Source organism: Rhincodon typus, chromosome 6 (assembly GCF_021869965.1).
Source record: "Rhincodon typus isolate 14 chromosome 6, sRhiTyp1.1, whole genome shotgun sequence".
NCBI lineage: Eukaryota > Metazoa > Chordata > Chondrichthyes > Orectolobiformes > Rhincodontidae > Rhincodon > Rhincodon typus.
In genome coordinates this window covers 42,166,843-42,185,645 of record NC_063337.1, presented here as the reverse complement: position 1 = coordinate 42,185,645, position 18,803 = coordinate 42,166,843, and the positions used below count along the sequence as shown (strand labels likewise).

General features: G+C 40.5%; 1 protein-coding gene across 1 annotated transcript in view; it reads right to left on the bottom strand.

Annotated features, from left to right (window-relative positions):
• Positions 1-224: 224 nt before the first annotated feature.
• Positions 225-18,803, bottom strand: part of gucy1a2 (guanylate cyclase 1, soluble, alpha 2) — a 133,627-nt gene continuing 115,048 nt past the window's right edge. Inside the window, exons 5-6 of the mRNA XM_048597948.1 lie at positions 16,260-16,414; positions 225-432 (exon numbers count right to left, since the gene is read on the bottom strand). Of these exons, the coding sequence (XP_048453905.1) occupies positions 225-432; positions 16,260-16,414 (363 nt within the window). The remainder of the gene's footprint in view (positions 433-16,259; positions 16,415-18,803) is intronic.

Genomic DNA, 18,803 nt, shown 5'->3' with positions numbered 1-18,803 from the left:
CAAATTATTTATAGCACATTGTTTCTAACTTTGTTTTCTTCCCCATCTTTTTGGAAACAGCTTTCAATTAATATAGAAAACATCTATTACTTCACTGGATTGAATTTTCCAGATTCAACTTTGAGTCAGGTGTTTAGCTATTAAGAAAGCCTGTACATGATATCTTGTCCTTCTCACCACATGCGCATGGTGTGCTACCAATCTCCTTTCAAGAACACGTCATCTCATAAACTGGTCTCCCGAAGAAACATAGTCCCAATATTGTATGATTTTTTCCTTGTGCAAGCAGACATGCTTATCATTCTTGATGAATCGAGGGAAACATTGGCCTCCAGAAAATAACATGTCCCATTAATTTCCTCTGGGAAGTTGTCTGGAAGGTCACTTCGGGAGCGTGGTGTGAACTTAAAATTCTCATCTCCTTTTAATAGCCTGTATTTAAAATGAAATAAATGTTAAAAGAGTCGAATTAAGCAACACAAAGATTCTGCATTCACAGCATTTGTCATTCACTAGGCTGCAGGCAATAGAGAGGCATCAAACAACCAACACTTAATACTACTTGCAATTAGAAAGATCACATAGCAAGTTTTCTCTTGGTTGTGATGTGTATTATATTTGTTGGATTTAGCAAGGCTCAATATGGATCTGAGTCCTTCCTAGCCATTACATAGGCATTAGATGGTGTGTTCACTTTTGGTCTCAGATAATTTGGCAGGAACACTAATAAAAATGCATAGACAGGTTAGAAGATTGGGCACAAGCAATTTAACATGTGTAGGTGAGAGGTGGTACAATTTTGGAGAAAAATAAATATCTATAGTATATATTTAATGTAAAAACAATGAAAGTTGTCAATAAAATGAGACACAGGAATCCAAATAATGATTCCCTGAAAGTCTGCCTGTAGACAAATAAAACCATAACAATGGCCAATAATAATTTCGGTTTTAGAAATGGAAGCATACAAAATGAGAGTCATGAAAAGTCTGCACAAAAAATGCTCAAGCCACAGTCAGGAAGTGAATTTTATAGCCCACACCCTACCGGATGTCAATATAAAACAGGTAGCCTATACACTGACCTCCTACTCCTATAGAAGTGCTGGCACTACAAGAGCTGACAACCAACTTTAGTTGACAGCTCTTGAGGGTAGAAATATCTGTTGCTGAGTGATGGAAATGTCAGAAGTCTCACTCCACATTTTTGAAGGCTCCCCCTCCCCCACCAGCATTGGTTAGGCTGTCAAGCAAACGTTTTGACCAAGGGACACAGAATATCACCCCTGTAAAATTCACCTTATGAAAGCTTTTAAGGTTGTCAAGAAGACATTAAAGCTGCCAACAGTGTGCTTGGACAGATGAAAATACTGCAGATACTGGAAAACTGAAATTAAAGCTGATAATGTTGGAAATACTCAGCAGGTCTGGCAGCACCTGTGCAGAGAGAAACAAAAGTAAAATTTCAGGTCAGTGACATTCTATCAGAACTGGGAGAAGTTAGAAATGATCTTAGTCAAATGGGAAACGGTAAAAAAAGGGTAGACCATGCAGATATCCTGATGCAGCTAGCTTGATGGGAATTGCCTGGGAACTTGAAGCTTTCAATGGGTAATTACCCAGCATCTGGAAGACTCTTAAAAACATTCCCCAAGTTACAGTCGAAGACTTTAGGCAGTTTTGATTCAATTACCTGAGTTTTTTTTTGTTTATTCATTCGTGGAATGAACGCTGCATAGGCCAGAATCTTTTCCCATTCCTAATTGCCCTGGAAAATGCAATGGTTAGCTGACTTCCTGAACTGCTGCAGTCCTCACCTTTGGAGGACAGCCTTTTTGGCCATATTTGGACTGAAGGCATAACAAGGTCAGGAGCTGAGTGGCCCTGATGTAACCCAAACTGAGTGTCAGTAAGCAAGTTATTCTTTTTGCCAAATGCTGCTTGATAATGCTTAGCTTGATATTTAATCAAGAAAAGTTAGAGGACTTCAAACCTGCTCTAACTTTAAAACTACACAACAACCTCCACTACCATTCACCACAGAAGCCCTCCCAACGTCCTTCTGATGTCGCACAGAAATCTGGTTCCACTCCCATCTAATCCTAACTCCCCAAAGACCCTCTGGACCCAACAATCCCCAAACACCAACTTCAACAGCTGATATGTAACTCTACCCAGACCCCTCATGCACTTAATTCCAACCCCACTTAGAGTCATAAAGTCATACAGCATGGAAACAGACCCTTTGGTCCAACCAGTCTATGCCCGAACATAATTCCAAAAGAAACTAGGCCCACCTGCCAGCTTCTGGACCGTATCCCTCCAATTCTTTTCTATTCATATATCCATCCAAATGTCCTTTAAACGTTGTAATTGTACCCGCATCCACCACTTCATCAGGAAGTTCATTCCACCTTCAAACCACCTTTTGTGTAAAATAATTGCCTCTTATGTCTTCTTTAAATCTCTCTCCTCTCACCTTAAAAATGTGTCCCCTAGTCTTGGAATTCCCCACCTTAGAGAAAAGACAACTACCATCAACTCTATCTATACCTCTCATTATTTTATAAACACCTATCAGGTCACCTTGCAATCTCCTACTTTCTGGTGATAAAAGTCCCAGCCTATCCAGCCTTTCCTTATAACTCAAACCTTCCACACCAGGCAACATCCTGGTAAATCTCTTCTAAACATTCTCCAGGATAATATCCTTCCTATAACTGGGCAACCAGAACTGGACACGGTATTCCAGAAGAGGTCTCAACAATGTCCTGCACAACCTCAATATGACTTCCCAACTCCTATACTCAAAGGACTGAGCAATGAAGGTAAGTGTGCCAAACACCTTCTTAACCATCCTATCTATATATAATGCAAACTTTAAAGAATTATGTACCTGTACTCCTGGGTCCCTCTGTTCTACAACACTACACAAGGCCCTACCATTAATTGGATAAGCCCTACCCTTGTTTGTTATACCAAAATGCAGTACCTTGCAGTTATCCAGATTGGACTCCTTCTGCCATTTTTCTGCCTATTGACCCATTTGATCAAGATCCCTTTGTAATCTTAGAAAACCTTCCTCACTGTCTTTAAAGCCACCAATTTTGGTGTCATCCGCAAACTTACTAACCATGCCTTCTATATTCTCATCCAAATCATTTATGTAAATGACAAACAAAAGAGGACCCAGAACTGATCCCTGTGGAACACCGCTGGTCACAGGCCTCCAGTCCAAAAAGCAGCCCTCCACCATTACTCTCTGTCTCCTGCCATTAAGCCAATTATGTATCCATTGGCAAGCTCATCCTGAATCCCATGTGACCTAACTTTACTAATTAGTCTACCATGAGGAACCTTGTCAAAGGCTTTACTAAAGCCAAATAAACAATGTCTATGCTCTGCCATCATCAACATTTTTGGTAACTTCCTCAAAAAAATTCAATCAAGTTTTGAGACACGATTTTCCTCACACAAAACTATGCTGACTATCCATAACCAATTCTTGCCTCACTAAATATCCATAAATCCTACCTTTTATAATCAACTCCAACAATTTATGCACAATTGAAGTCAGACTCACAGGTCTATAGTTTCCCGGTTTGTCCTCACAACCTTTCTTAAATACAGGTATAACATTAGCCCCCCTCCAGTGATCAGGCAGTTATAGATGATGTGAATATTTCTGCACGGGTCTCATAATTTCCTCCCTTACTTCCCAAAACATTCTGGGATACATTAGATCAGGTCCCAGAGATTTATCTAGCTTTATATTCACTAAGATCTCCCAAACTTCTTCTGTAATGTGAACTGTTTTTAAAACATCAAAGTTTATTTCTCTGCATTCTTTAGACACCACTTCTTTCTCCATAGTAAAAACTGATGCAAGATATTCATTTATTATCTCTCACATCTCTTGGGGTTCAACATAAAGATGACCTCCTTGATCTTTAAGAGGCCCAACCCTCTCTCTAGCTACCTTCTTGCTCTTAACGTATTTGTTGAATCTCTTTGGATTATCTGCCAATGCTATCTCATATCCCCTCTTTGCCTTCCTGATTTCTGTCTTAAGAATGGCCCTACACTCTTTATATTGATTAAGAGATTCAATTGAACTAAATTGTCTATATGTAAAAAAAATTCTCTTTTATTCCTGACTACCAAGTCTTCCTCATTGACCTCTTCAAACCTGACAACACCCCAACATAACTCCACCCTTTCCAACCTCCCATCCAACATACAACTGCCCATTAACACCGTTACAAAGCGACCTCTACACCTCCACAGCTGAACTGACTGCCTTAGTCTCAACAGCCGCTTGACGCAATACTTCCCAACTACCTTCTGATCTCCCAACACCCAACCAGATCTAATGTAGTCACCACCGAGAACACACACATCCTGATAGTGCCCAATTAATCCACCCATGGTTATGACACCCTAATCTACCCTAAGTCCTCATCCATTTACCTATCACCCTACCCCCTCACCCATTTGGCACCTGTACACTCCACCTACCTGACATCTCTAGCCCTTCAACCACCTGGCATCCTAGCCTTCCACTAACTGACACCTGTACCTTTCAAACAGCCTGTTACACCAGAATCTCACCCATTTACTCAGCACCCTACACAGGAACTTACTCCTCGTACACATGCCGCCCTATCCTCCTCACCATCCTGCACCCTCAACCCACCTGGCACTCATCCCTTCACCCACCCGTCCCACTAACATTCAACCACATGGCATGACATGCCCTCACCTGCCAACCTACTCCACTCACCTGGCACTTTTGTTTACTCTTAGAAAGCATGATGCACATACAGTTGTGCAGATTATGGTCAAATTGTTCATACCTCCAAGTCCCTCTAGATAATATGAGGCTGGTGCAGCTCGTGGAAAAGCTATATATTTGCAAAGCTCCTGCAGGATCTTGTTTTTTTAAATTGCATACCTGATTTCTGTGAATCTGACATGGAATACCAAAATGGACAAACTAATCTTGCATTAACACTCAGGCTATTGCTGAGGCTTTTTGGTCCCAGGTGAGAATAGCCTGCATGAACTTGGTGAAGATGTCTGTGAGTATGAAGTCCTGTTACTACTGGTGTCAAGGATAATAAAATTCATTACAAAGACCTTGAAAGGGCACCTGGGTGACCAGGAATCCCAAGCTTGTGTGAAGTTGCTTCCCTGCTTCAGCAAAGTATACCTCTCACAATTTTCAACAGTAAGATCAACATCAGCAACCACCCTGAACAAATAACACCACTTTCTGGTCACAGCAGTTGTCCTTACTGTCACTTGGATTCATGCTCGATCATGAATTGCTATCAACACTTGACCCTTCAAGCTGTTGGGAAGAATAACTTGCTTTACCTCTCTTTCCTTGTTTTGAACCAGCTGACTGAGGATTCCAGGTTCCTCCTCAACAGTTTCCATGTCGGTTTAGATTCCCTTACCGGTTGGTAGAGGGTTGGTGCAGTCTAATGGTGCATACACAAATCAGTTGAAGCTGTCTGACGTCCCCTTTTGAGATAGAAATGACATCTGGCTCTACTTTTTTGTGCCTCCTTTGGATCACACTCATAGGTGTATTGATGACATCTGCTTAATCGGAATCCGAATGTCATTGGAAATCATAGACAAACTGTTGGCTTTGACTTATGCAATATGGGTACGGTGTCGGCCATAGCCCCCTTTAATCCAAATAAGGGCATCAGCATTTGCATTACTTTTACTGATTTGTACCACATCTTGAATCAAAACTGAGTGAGTTCAGCAGCTATTTAGTCTCTTTTGCCCCTAGCTTGGTGAACTTTTAAAAATAATCGAGTAGGCTGTTATCAGCAAACACTTCAAAGTGTGCACCAAACAGAATATCTCTGAACATCTGGGAAACATCCCACTTCAAAGCTAGCAGATTTTGTTTCATACTGGCATAATTCTCCATGTCCTCTCATTCAGCTTGAGACTCCAACTATCATAAATGTTAACCAATCCTTTGAATTGAATTGAATTGAATTGATTTGAATTGGCTTTATTGTCACATGTACTCACATGAGTACAGAGAAAAGTTTATAAGTCGCCACTTATGGCACCAAGTTAGGTACCCAGGTACTGATACTTAAGCACACATTCTTTGGTATAAACCAGAAAAATTAAGAAATAAAACGTCCAGTGGAGGAATAAAATAGAAAAATAATGAAATAACAAGCACACAATTTACATTTCTTTTTTTTTGTGTTCTTGAACTTGTAACTCATCAATTCTGAGCCAAGAAACCTGGTTTGGTCCCCAGCAAAAAGGGAGATGGAAATCTGAGTAGCCAAGGACAGGTGATGAGACAAGCTTTGGCTTGAGCGTGCAAAAGGAGTCTTCATATCCTGTATTCCAACTTGCCATGATGCTCTGTGAAGAATCACAATTCATACATCCTTTCCCAATCACTCCTCAGTAAATTGTGGAGTGGAGTGGCCAACTATATATTGTCTTGCATAACCCTCCCCACAGTTAGCAGCTAGACTGAGAAATTTACACAGTTCCATTTCCATCTTAGGCCAGGGCCATTCTTTTAAAGCTTGGATTTTCACACCATCAGAAATAATGTCTTCCTTGGTAACAACGTACCCAAGGTACTATGCTTCCACCCAAAACAGCTGGCACTTTTCTGGTTTGACTTTCCAGTTAAACTGCAAAAGGTAAGCTAAGCCATTGTCCAGTCTTTCAGGGATATCCTTCAATAGCAAGCCGAAGATGAATATGTTGTTACGAAACTCAAGGAGGATCTTGGAATTAAGGTCACCAAGGCTTACTTTAAGATTTACTCATCACATACACAAAAGGCCCAGGGGCATTACAAAGCCCTAACGTAATTTGTGTGTGTTTGTAAAATTCCCCAGTGCTTGTTCAGAAAGCTGTTTTTTTCAATACCTGTTCAGCAACAGGTAATTGGTAATAACCATGGAACTAATCAAAACTGCAGAAAAATATTACACCTTTAACAATTTGTAATGCTTCCTAAATCCTTGGTAGAAGGTAAGCATCCTTATGAGTGTTTGTATCAAATGCTTGGTGTTGACATAGATCATCAATTTTCTGTTGTTCTTCCTTACAGGCTCTACGAGAGAGGTGTACAGACATTGCAACTCTCAGATGACACCTCACTTCTAATACCTCTGCAGGTAGTTCTGACTTCTTTCCAGTGATGGTGGTGAGATCCAGCAGACTAGACAGTTATCTTTAGTCACAATCCTGTGGATTACCTTGTCATAATACGTAATGTCAATATCATGCTAACTGAAAGTTGTCCCATGCTTGGTGAGAGTAGGAATAAGCTGCCTCACCTGGGTCTCTTTCAGGGCACCAATGTTCAACTTGTCTCTATTAGTCAGCACACTGTCCATAACAATGGCAAGTTTAAGGACACTTAAAGGCATTATTGGTTGAAGGTAAACATCTTTGTTGGTGTAATTGGCAATTGCCATTTCCTCCCACGGTGATGAGGGCAACTCCCAGATTTACACCAAGTGGGAGCTCTGCTACATTTAACCTGTAATGTTCTGGCAAGGCCTAATGTTGACCAGTTGAAGATGGCTGGCATTAGTCTTCAAGATCAGTGATGGTGCGGGCAGGTAAAAGAACAGCCTGACTCGCTGTTACTCACCCCTATAGGCTGACACACCTTTAGTGTGGAGTATGGTCAAATACTCCTGTGCTGCATTTGCCTATCTCATAATGTGTTACTTTTAACAGTCACCATATTAGCTTTCCAGGGATGAGAGAATGTCACTTAACACCACAGTTATTCTTCCTTACTTTCACTGGAGTATCAATTGAGTTACAAATTAGCAGAAACCCCTGGATATGAAAAGTGCAATTGAATGCAGATAGGGAGAGCTTGATGGCACTGTGATAGGAAGTCACTGTAATGTAGAGACTCAGCCGACAGCAGAGACATCAATCGGCTCACACATCTCAGCACAATGTTCGTGGAAAAACTGGTGAATAATGGTTGACACTTCTAATCCTCATCTGTGTCAAGTAAGCATGATGCTTCCAACTTGCCAAATTTTACGCTCAGTGCTACTAAGTCCAATAGCATAAGACCTTGCTATACATAAGACCAAGCGTTTTCCTGAAAGAAACTTGCTGACCACCTGGCTTTATGTGGGAGGCCCAACTAGTTTAATGTCTAGTGAGAAGGGAAGGCCATTGCACTGAATGGGGTCTCTGCCTGGTGAAAGTCGTTGTCTCAGTTGAAGTGCCAGCCCTGTCACAATTGGGGAGGTGGTGGCAGAATGGTAATTTCACTAGATCAGTAATCTAGAGACCGTGGCAAATGCACTGGGGTCATGGTTTTTAATCCTACTATGGCAGATAGTCAAATTTAAATCTAATAAAAATTTTACGGGTAGTTCTCCTATAACACAATAGTTGCATTCTTGTGTGACCTCGTGCTATCAAAAATTGCACTATAGAAAATCTCTATAGAAAATCACATTATGGGGAAATCACTATAGAAAATCACTATGCCTGTATAGCAGAAAGTTTACATTATCCAAACAGTGTCCACTATTCACCAATGGTGTTGCAGCCAATTTGCGTTAACAAAACATGCATTATAGCAGAACTACCTGTATATTAAAATCTAGACCAGTAGTGACCATGTAACCATGATCATTGTTTAAAAAAGTCATTTGGTTTACTAATGTTCTTCAGTGAAAGAAATCTGTTGACCTTATCTGGTAGGGTCTACATGTGACATACATGCTGGCTCAATCAGCAACATTTACATTCCATGAATAAATAAAACAATCCAACAAATTGTTGGAGCATCCCTTAGGCAGGTGTTGCTGTGAGGCTTAGTATGATGATATGACAGAAAATACTGGATCTGTGCTTGTTGTGCAGCTATCTATTCTGCCTGCCTGCTTCTCCAACCTGAGGACTCCATCTCTATCTGCATCAATAGTCACCTCCCTGATGGTAGTGTCTTTTCTTGAAGTAGGAGTCCAACCTCTGCCCATGAGCTGAATTATGTGATCTCATGTATTATTTGAGGTTTGTCACTATTATGCTTCCTCAACTCCATTCAGAGGGTTCATCCCTCACTGCTTCCACTAGGTGATCCTTTAGCTGCCGGTCAATTTGAAGTACTGGTTTAGAAGGATGATGCCATCAAACAACTTCACCAGTTCCAGGAAGACTAGACCCTCCCCTTCAATTTGCTTGTACTCATTAAACCTCTGCTGTAACTGGGTCAAGCTACAACTGTCCTTAAGAATTCAAATCAAAGAATAATGAAGATTATCACTGCTGAGCAGCTGGTTAGAATTCAAACTCAAATGTGAGAAAGTCAACGTCTAATAATATCTACATAAAATTTAAGATAACATTGACCTATAACTAATTAGTCATAGTTTGCTGATATGTTGAACTGAACCCTGGGACCTTAGAGACATCCCTCTCTTGTATGGAGATTTGCTGTGAGACTTAATCAGTAAGGTGACGTGAAAGAAAATTTCTGTCTGTTTAAGATTGTGCTTTTTAAAGTGTAACCTAGGAAACTGTGACTTCCTGTGATTATGTGGTAAATTTCTGCTACAAGTACTAATTTCTGCTGTCAGAAGAACTGAAGAGCACATTTCTGGTTGATAAGTATAACCCTATGCATAAAACACATGGCAGGGTCAGAAAATTAGGCACAGAAGCCCTTTTACTGAATTCTTGGGTGATTTGCAAAATGTATAGCCTTCTGGCAGAAACTGTACACCATCCTAAATTATCCTTCCTCCTTGCATTTGGTTTGCTCAGCTTGTTCATCATTGCTTGGCAAAAATGGAATTTCCACAGATAATGGAACTTTTTAGTAAGTAGATAATGTTTGGGAATTCTTTCATTTTCCCTTTATTACTCTTTTCGTGCACAGTCAGGACATTTGGCTTTATCATCCTCTATATTGTGTAGAGATTTTTTTGTAATAATAAGGAAATTTTATGTTGAAATAAAATTGTGAATACCTTCGCAATCATCAGAAAGCAGATTTAATTGAGAAGATATCAGAAGAATAGAAAGAACTTTAATAAGAAGACACCTAAAATACAGGTTCTTGAGCAAGTCACAGCGCTTTTAAGTAAAAGCTTTAAGTCTCCTGGCAATCAGAAGTCAAATTCAAACTAATGGTGGTGGTTGATTCTCACTGACATTAAATATTGTACTTCTTATTGCTATGACACAAAATGAAAGAAATCAGCAGTACCAGAGTCCGATTGGCTATATTCACTGTAAACATTGGCAGAACTATCTGGCAATGATCAAACCTCGACAGGTTATGAGTTTTTAGGCCAGGGACATCTGCAGCCAACCTGCATCAGATGAATGGCATTCAAGGGCAATGATATTTTTCCCCCACCCGCAACCTTTCTTCCCACTCTTTCCAGGCTATGACAAGGGCAACCATAGAACTAGTCAATATGTTACCCTATATGTACCAATAGCTGGCTAATGTTTGTCAAAATCCAATATTTCCATTATCTATCTCTCCAAAAATAGCCAGGACAATGATACAGTCTCTCAATTTCACTGTACTGATCCAATTTAGTCATTGAGCGCTGTCATTGAGGCAACAGAACAGCAGCTCACTGTTCAAATTCTTGACGTGCGCCTCTTAATCTGTGCATGGTGACTCACCAAATGGTAATTAACTGCTGCCTCTGAGAAATACATCATTGCACCAGTGCTTGTAAATATTAATAAGAAAGACACAGGTGCTATCCTGTTTTGGGCTGCTGATGGTGCTAGCGGGTTGCACTTCAATGCTTACAATTGCATAAAATAAAGATTAAATATTAGGATTCTGATTCAAGGTTGTACCTTCCAAATACAATTTGAATTGCAAATACTCTGCATAATGTTTATGCATTCCCGCGTTAGAGTGAGAAGGGAAAGCTGAATAATGCATATGGATGGGACTTGGTAATAGCTTGGGGAGATCTGCAGTTTCAGATTCTCTGTACTTCATCTGCACTGTTCTGTATAAGAATGCTCAGGATATCTGCTCCAAGGAAGTGTAAGGTTTATGTTTTCTGAGTCCTTGTATGATTCAATTTGGTTTCATTGTTCGATTGATTGCTATGGGGAGGTGGAAGCATTGTGGTAATTTCACAGGACTAGTAATCCAGTGTCCCAGACAAATGTTCTGGCAATTTGGGTAGTAATCCTATGATGGCAGTTGGTGAAATTTGAATTCAGTATAAAAGATCTGGACTTAAAAGGCTGGTTCACAGATACCTTTTAGGTAAGGAAATTGGCCATCTTTCCTAGTCTGGCAGACATAGACTTCAGACTAGTAGTAATAGACTTGTATACTCTTAAATGCCTCTGAAATGCAATTAACGATGGGCAAAAATGCTGGGTGGGCAAGCAACACAACATCCCATGGAAGAATAAGACATAAGAAATACTGTGCTTATTGGAGCCAGACAGAGAAGCAGAGTTAAGATGATAATCAAAACAGCCCTGAACATACTAAATGGTGGAGCTGACTCTGTGATCCCAATGGCCAGACCGGCTTCTATTCCTTGTGATTTTGGCATAGACAAACCTACCAATGAGGCAAGACAGTAATAATTAGATGTGTAAGCAGAAGTATTTCAACCATAATGATATTTGTACTCAACCAGCAGTGCAGCTTATGTACCAGGCTAAGATGCTCCAATCTGAAACCAAGCACACAGATAACAGAGCTCCTCAAAAACTCCCACTATTTGATATTTCCACGCAATAACAAGAAATATCTGGAGGCACTGGGTAATGTAAAGGCTGTGGGCCCTGACAACATTCCAACAATAGTACTGAAAACTTGTGTCCCCAGAATTTTCCATGCCCCTAGCCAAGCTGTTCCAGTATAGCTACAACACTGGCATCTGCCAGGTAATGTGGAAAAGTGCCCGGATATGTCCCATACACAAAAAGAAGGAAAAATTCAACTCAGTCAATTACTGCTTTATCAGTCCATTCATGAACACCAGTAAAGTGACACAAGGTATCATCAACAGTACCATCAAACAGCACTTGCTTAGCAAAACCCTGCTCACTGATGCCCAGTTTGGATTCCACCAGCGCCATTCAGCTCCTCGCCATGGCCTTGATTCAAACATGGACAAAAGAACTGAACACCACAGGAAGAGTGAGAGTGACTATGCTTGACATCAAGACTACGTTTGACTGATTACTTCATCGAGGTGCTCTAGCAAAGTTGGAGTCAATAGGAATCAGGGAGAAAACTGTTGGTTGGAGTCATACCTGGCACATTGGAAGATGATCATGGTTCATACAATCCATTGAATCTCTGCAGTGTGGAAGCAGGCCATTCGGTCCATCAAATCCACACCGACCCTCCAGACAGCATCCCACCCAAACTCACCCCCCTAACGTATTCCTGTAAACCTGCACTACCCATGGCTAGCCCACCTAACCTGCACACCTCTGGATACTAGGAGCAATTTAGCATGGCCAGTCCACCCAACCTGCACATTTTTGGACTTTGAGAGGAAACATGGCACCCGGTGGAAACCCATGCAGAGATGGGGAAATGTGCAAACTCCACACAGACAGTTGCCCAATGCTGGAATCAAACCTGGGTCACTGGCACTGTGAGGCAGCAGTGTTAACCACTGAGCCACCATGATTGTTGGAGAACAGTCATCTCTGCAGGTGTTCCTCAGGATAGTGTCCTAGGCCCAACCATTTTCAGCTGCTTCATCAATGACTTTCCATTCATCACAAGGTCAGAATTTGGGATACTTGCTGAAGATTGCACAATATTGAGCACCATTTATAACTCCTCAGATACTGAAGCACTTTATGCCCAAATGTAGCAAGACCTGGATAATACCGAGTTTCAGCCTACAAGTGGCAAGTAAGAGTCAGGCAAGTGCCAGACCAATGATAATCTCCAACGAAAGAAAATGTAAACATTGCTCCTTGGAATTCAGTGGTATCACCATCACTGAATCCCCTACTATCAACATTCAGGGACTTACCATTGACTGGAAACTGAAATGGACTAGCCTTATAAGTACTGTGGCTACAAGAGCAGGTCGGACACTACAAATCTTGTAGCAAGTAACTCACATCCTGATTCCCGAAAGACTGTCCATGATCTAAAAGACATGGGTGCAAAGGAATATTCCCCACTTGCCTAGATGAGTTCAGCTGCAACTACATTCAAGAAGCTTGACACTATCCAGGACAAGGCAGCTGACTGGATTGGCATCACATCCACAAACTCACAAACTGTAGTTCACTGATGCTGAGTTTCAGCAGTGTGTACAATCTACAAGATGCGCTGCAGAAATTCAACAAGGCTCATTTCACACCTTCCAAGCCCACAAACATGACTATCTAAAAGGGCAAGGGCAACACATACATGGGAACACCACCACCTGCAGGTTCCCCTTCTAACCACTCACCATCCTGACTTGAAATATATCGCTGTTTCTTCAGTGTCGCTGGATCAAAATCCTGGAACTCCCTCTCTAACAACATTTTGTACGAACCTACACCAAATGGGCTGCAGCAATTCAAGAAAGTAGCTCACCACCACTTTCTCAAGGGCAACTAGAGATGTGTGATTATTGCTGGCCCAGCCGTATCCTGTGAGAGAATAAAATAATTGCTATCCTTGATTACTATTCAGGAGGTGGCAAAGAGCAAACTTCTTGAATCACTCAGTCCATGTAGTGAAGAATTTCACATAATGCTGTTAATTAAGGAGTTCCAGATTTCTCTCACAGTAACAAAGTAAGGATGACAATAGATGTCCAAGTCAGGGTGATATGTTAATGCGACAGGAACTTGTAAGTGATGAGGTTTCCATGTTCTTTCTGGATTTGTCCTTCAAGCTGGTGGATTCGCAAGGTTTGCTAAAGGATTTGAAGATTTTGGGGATCCACTACTTAAGAACAATAGGCTATAGTTAAATGAGCACACACAATAAGTACCAGAGTTTTGTACAAAATTGATTCTATATTCTGCAAAATGGTTGCTTTTTGATTCTGAAATTAATTCTTGTAGTTTTCTTTTAAATTAAGCTTTAATGCTCATTTTTGTTGTCAAATTAGGCTAACAACTGTGAAACAGAGTTTATTCTGGTTGAAAGGATGATAGTTACTAGGGTGCATGGCTGTTGAATTCAGAAAGAAAATTCATAACCAGCATTGTTTTAAAATAAGTTTATGCTTTTGACTGGCAATGGTACATGCAATCCAATATGGCAAGGAGGTTCAATCCCAGTTTGGGTATATGTTCATTTTGAACTCTTAGGTTCTGGTTTCACGCCTCTAAAATGAGGGCAGCACATTTTAATTTCTAAGCCATTAAGCCTATGAAATTAATTAATAGTGATGAAAAGAAATACCAAAATAGCCAGCAATAATTAAAATAACCCAATCCTGGAAGAGGGAAAGATTTAGCCTGCTGAAAATTGGCTTGCAAATGTCAAAATAATTAGATGTGCTACCTTTTCCCATTCTCAGAGAGCTAGATGTTAGCAAGAACCAATTAGTTCTGTAATGCTTGATCAAACATATTGTTAGAAGTGTTACAAAATATTCAAAATGCATTAATAAGAGCACTTAGTTGATTTTTATGGTCTTGTATTAATGATGTTGATTGAAATCTAAATCTGGTAGCCTAGAGCAGGTCCTTCTATGAAACGCATGCTCACCGGCTGAAGGAGCCAATTAGAATATTGCTGAACAGCATACTTTACAAAATGCAATGAGCTGGATTTATACATAACAATATCATGGAGCTTAGAATTTAATGGCACTCAAGGCAAATCAAATTAGGTTGCTTAGTGCTGTTGCTTGGTGCACAACAACTGCAATCCTTAGTGCTGGGTTTTAAGATACCTTGTTTGGTATCAGTGAGGTAATTGAGTATAACAGAGCTCTGAACAGTCCAATGTGATTGCTGAAAACTGAAATGAAACAACTATACTTACAGAGAAACACATTACACCTTACACCTTACAAACTTTATTTTAGAAAGGTCTAATTAAATAACTGCAAACTTCAGGATAGGCATTATGCTGCAGTGTGGTATACTGCCAATTTTGTGTGTATCTGTCCAGAGTTCTGTCCAAATTTTAACCAGAAGCTTCTCTATTATTGACAAGATTAATATACTTGAGGTCACGAAGGAATCTGGAGTTGTGTGAAGAAGCTTCCTCCATGATTCCATCTGAAATTGGATAAGATTGTGTAGAAAATAATGAAAACTTTGGATAGTGAGCACATTCCCTCTAACTTATTTTTTGTGCAACCTGTGACACTGTTTGATACCTTTAAAACTATTACATGCATGTGCGTTTTGAAAGGGGTGTAGCTTTTGCAGTATGTTCTGGACTGCTGAGCAACTGTGCACCTGTGCAATTTAGAAGAAATGTTGGTGGTGAAGCCTACTGCCAGTCTCACCACACTGGAGTAGAATCCCTACAGTGTGGAAACAGGCCCTTCAGCCCAACAAGTCCACACCAAACCTCAGAGCATCCCACCCAGACCCATCCCCCTGTAACCCACCTAATCTACACATCCCTGAACACTATGGGCAATTTAGCATGGCTCATTTACCTAACCTGCACATCTTTGGACTGTGGGAGGAAACCGGAGCACCCAAAGGAAACCCATGCAGACACAAGGAGAATATGCAAACTCCACACAGACAGTTGCCCAAGGATGGAATCGAACCCAGATTGCTGGTGCTGTGAGGCGGAAGTGCTAACCACTGAGCCACCATGCCACCCCATAATGGATGGAACTACCATCATCATTCCATTTGCCAGGACAGGTAAATCTAGTTATATACCTGAGGGAAGACAGAGGTAATCCTGGTGCAACACAGTGAAGATAAAGGTAACATTCCCCAAGTATAGCAAAGAAGAAAATCTGGTCTAATAGAGAGGGCAGACAATTGAAAAGAAAAAAAACCTGAGATTTACTTCAGTAAATACAGCTAGAAAAAGCAGGAGGAATTTTCACACCTGAAATGTCAGATTAATTTTGGTCACTGTATCGTGCGTTCATGATGTAGGGAAGGATATCTATTAGGTGACAGTCATCAGATAACACAGTTTTCTCTACATTCTTAGATCCAAGCTGATGTGTGAGGCACTTTGCATGAAAAAACATGTCATTGATCCTGTCATTAGCTGTACTATCACATTTTAGTGAGCTATGCTGTGTTTGTACTTACTGGTATGTTGTGGGACTGACATTAATGCGTCGTGGTTGACTTCCCGACTCAAATTTGCTGGCCAGAGTAACGTTGTTTCCAAATAAGCAGTAACGAGGCATCTTCACACCAACAACTCCTGCCAGTACAGAACCAGAATGGATCCCAATTCGCAACTTTTAAAAAAAAATAATGTATTAAATACTGGAGACACTTACATTATAACAACGTTTACACAACTTTGAACATCACAACAGCGTTCTCACAGAAATTAGCAAATCAATAATGTGGAACAGGAATAAAATCACCTTCCAGCCTGTATACTTTTCTCACAAAATAACGATTAAACATTTATTGCCCAAATGCAGTGTTAACTTTCAGAAATTAAACATTCTTCCATTAGCGAACAACATTAACAATAGTTCCATCTTACTTTGGACTTACCTTTGAAAACGTCCCCTTAATTCCCCACACCAAATGGGAAACAATCACTTGGAGAACATAGTCCATACATGACTTGAAGATGAGAGGGGGAAAGTTTTAAGGTGATGTGCAAGGCAAGACTTGGGTTACACTGAGGATGGAAGGTGCTAGGAATGTATTGAAATGGACGCAATAGCAATGTTTAAGAGGCATATATACAGGCACATGAACAGGTGAGTAAGAGAGATATGGACCATGTGTAGGCAGATGGGATTAGTTTAGAATGGCATTATAGACAGCACAGACAAGGTAGACTGAAGGGCCTGTTCCCATGCTGTATTATTTTCTGTTCTGTGTTCTGTGTTCTATCTCTTCTGTTGGCTCCCACAGAGGAAAGACAGGACTCTCAGCAATGCAAAACGCTCAGGGAAATGAGTCCCTGGCTCTTTTCCCTTTGTTTTCCACCTAGAAACCAAGCATTTTCTGGGTCCAATCAGTCAAATTTCACCTTCAATTTGTTTTACATTGTACTGTGGCTATCAATTATAAAATAGTATTTGTTTTGATTTATCACGAGCAACATTGTAAAAGATTCACTGATAATAGTCAGAAGACACTGAGATGCTTCTTATCACTCTATCAGTAATTATCATATGAGCACCTTGGTCAACAGATTTTGTCTTAGCAAGTAGTTAAAAAGCTACTGCAGAGCATCAAATTGTCCACGTAAATCAAATGCTCTTCCAGCAGCAACACTGGAATTAGATTATATGTTAGTTTATTTAAGTGTCTTACCAAGTAGAGTAGGCTAGATTACATATAATAAATACCAACCAAACAAACAAGTAAAGGACATTAAAAAATATTAATTTTGGCCTTTTTTGAGTCAAAAACTGATGACATGCGTTCAATGTGTCTCTGATGATGCTTCGACTTTAAGCTTCATTCCAAAATCACAGCCTCTAACCCCTAGAGATTTTTTTTCTTCTTTATTCATTCACTGGATGAGGGCGTTGCTGGCCAGGCAGCATTTAGTGTCCATCCTTAATTGCCCAGGGGGCAGTTCAGAGTCAACACCGCATTGTTGTGGATCTGGAGTCACATGTAGGCCAGACCAGGTAAGGATGGCAGTTTCCTTCCCTAAAGGATATTACTGAACCAGACGGGTTTTTCCAACAATTGACAATGGATTCATCGTCATTATTAGATTCGTAATTCCAGATATTTTGTTGAATTCAAATTCCACCATCTGCCGCGGTAGGATTCAAACTCGGGTCCCCAGAACATTATCTTGGTCTCTGGATTAACAGTCCAGTGATAATACCACTAGGCCACTGCCTCCCCCAATTAAGGGCAGCAGGTTCATGGAAACACTACCATCTGCAAGTTGACCTTCAAGCTTCACACCATCCTAACTTGGAACTATATCACTGTTCATCCACTGTCACTGGGTCAAATTCCTGGGTTCTCCTCACTAACAGAACAATGGTTCTACCTACACCATATGGGCAGTAGCAGTTCAAGAACACAACTCACCACCACTTTCTCAAGGGCAATTCGTAATGGGCAATAAATTCTGGCTCAGCCAGCGATGCACGCTGAATGAATTTAAAAACCTCTATTCTTTGAAAATTTCCATTTGTTTTCTGTAGACTCGCAGCAGTATTTTGCATGAGCCTGATATCTACAAACCCGTCACCAGCTAAAGAGCTAAAATTTAACAGCATTAACATTGATAATCAACACATTATTGCCAGTGGGCTCCTCATATCCGAATTTAAGGGTCAACAAGAAAACAGCTATTGTACTATAAGCTCATATACCTAAATGATTTTATCAGAATCACATGGTGCAAATGCATAGCATACAGCAACTGATGCTTCTTGATGCCCTACATGAATGAATTAAACAAACATATATATTGAATCAACATCAGGTCTATATGAATAAGGTTTGTGATCTCCTTGTGAGTTCAAGTGTAGAAGTATTTGTATCTGACGGTTGCTGAAGAATCTCTTGACATATTTGGCACCTCAGAAACTGCCTTAAAATCATTAATGTGCAGCATCTGGATTTTATGATCACTAACCAACCTAATGTGCTCCTAATATAGTGGACAGGGAATAGTGCCAGGTGGTGCAT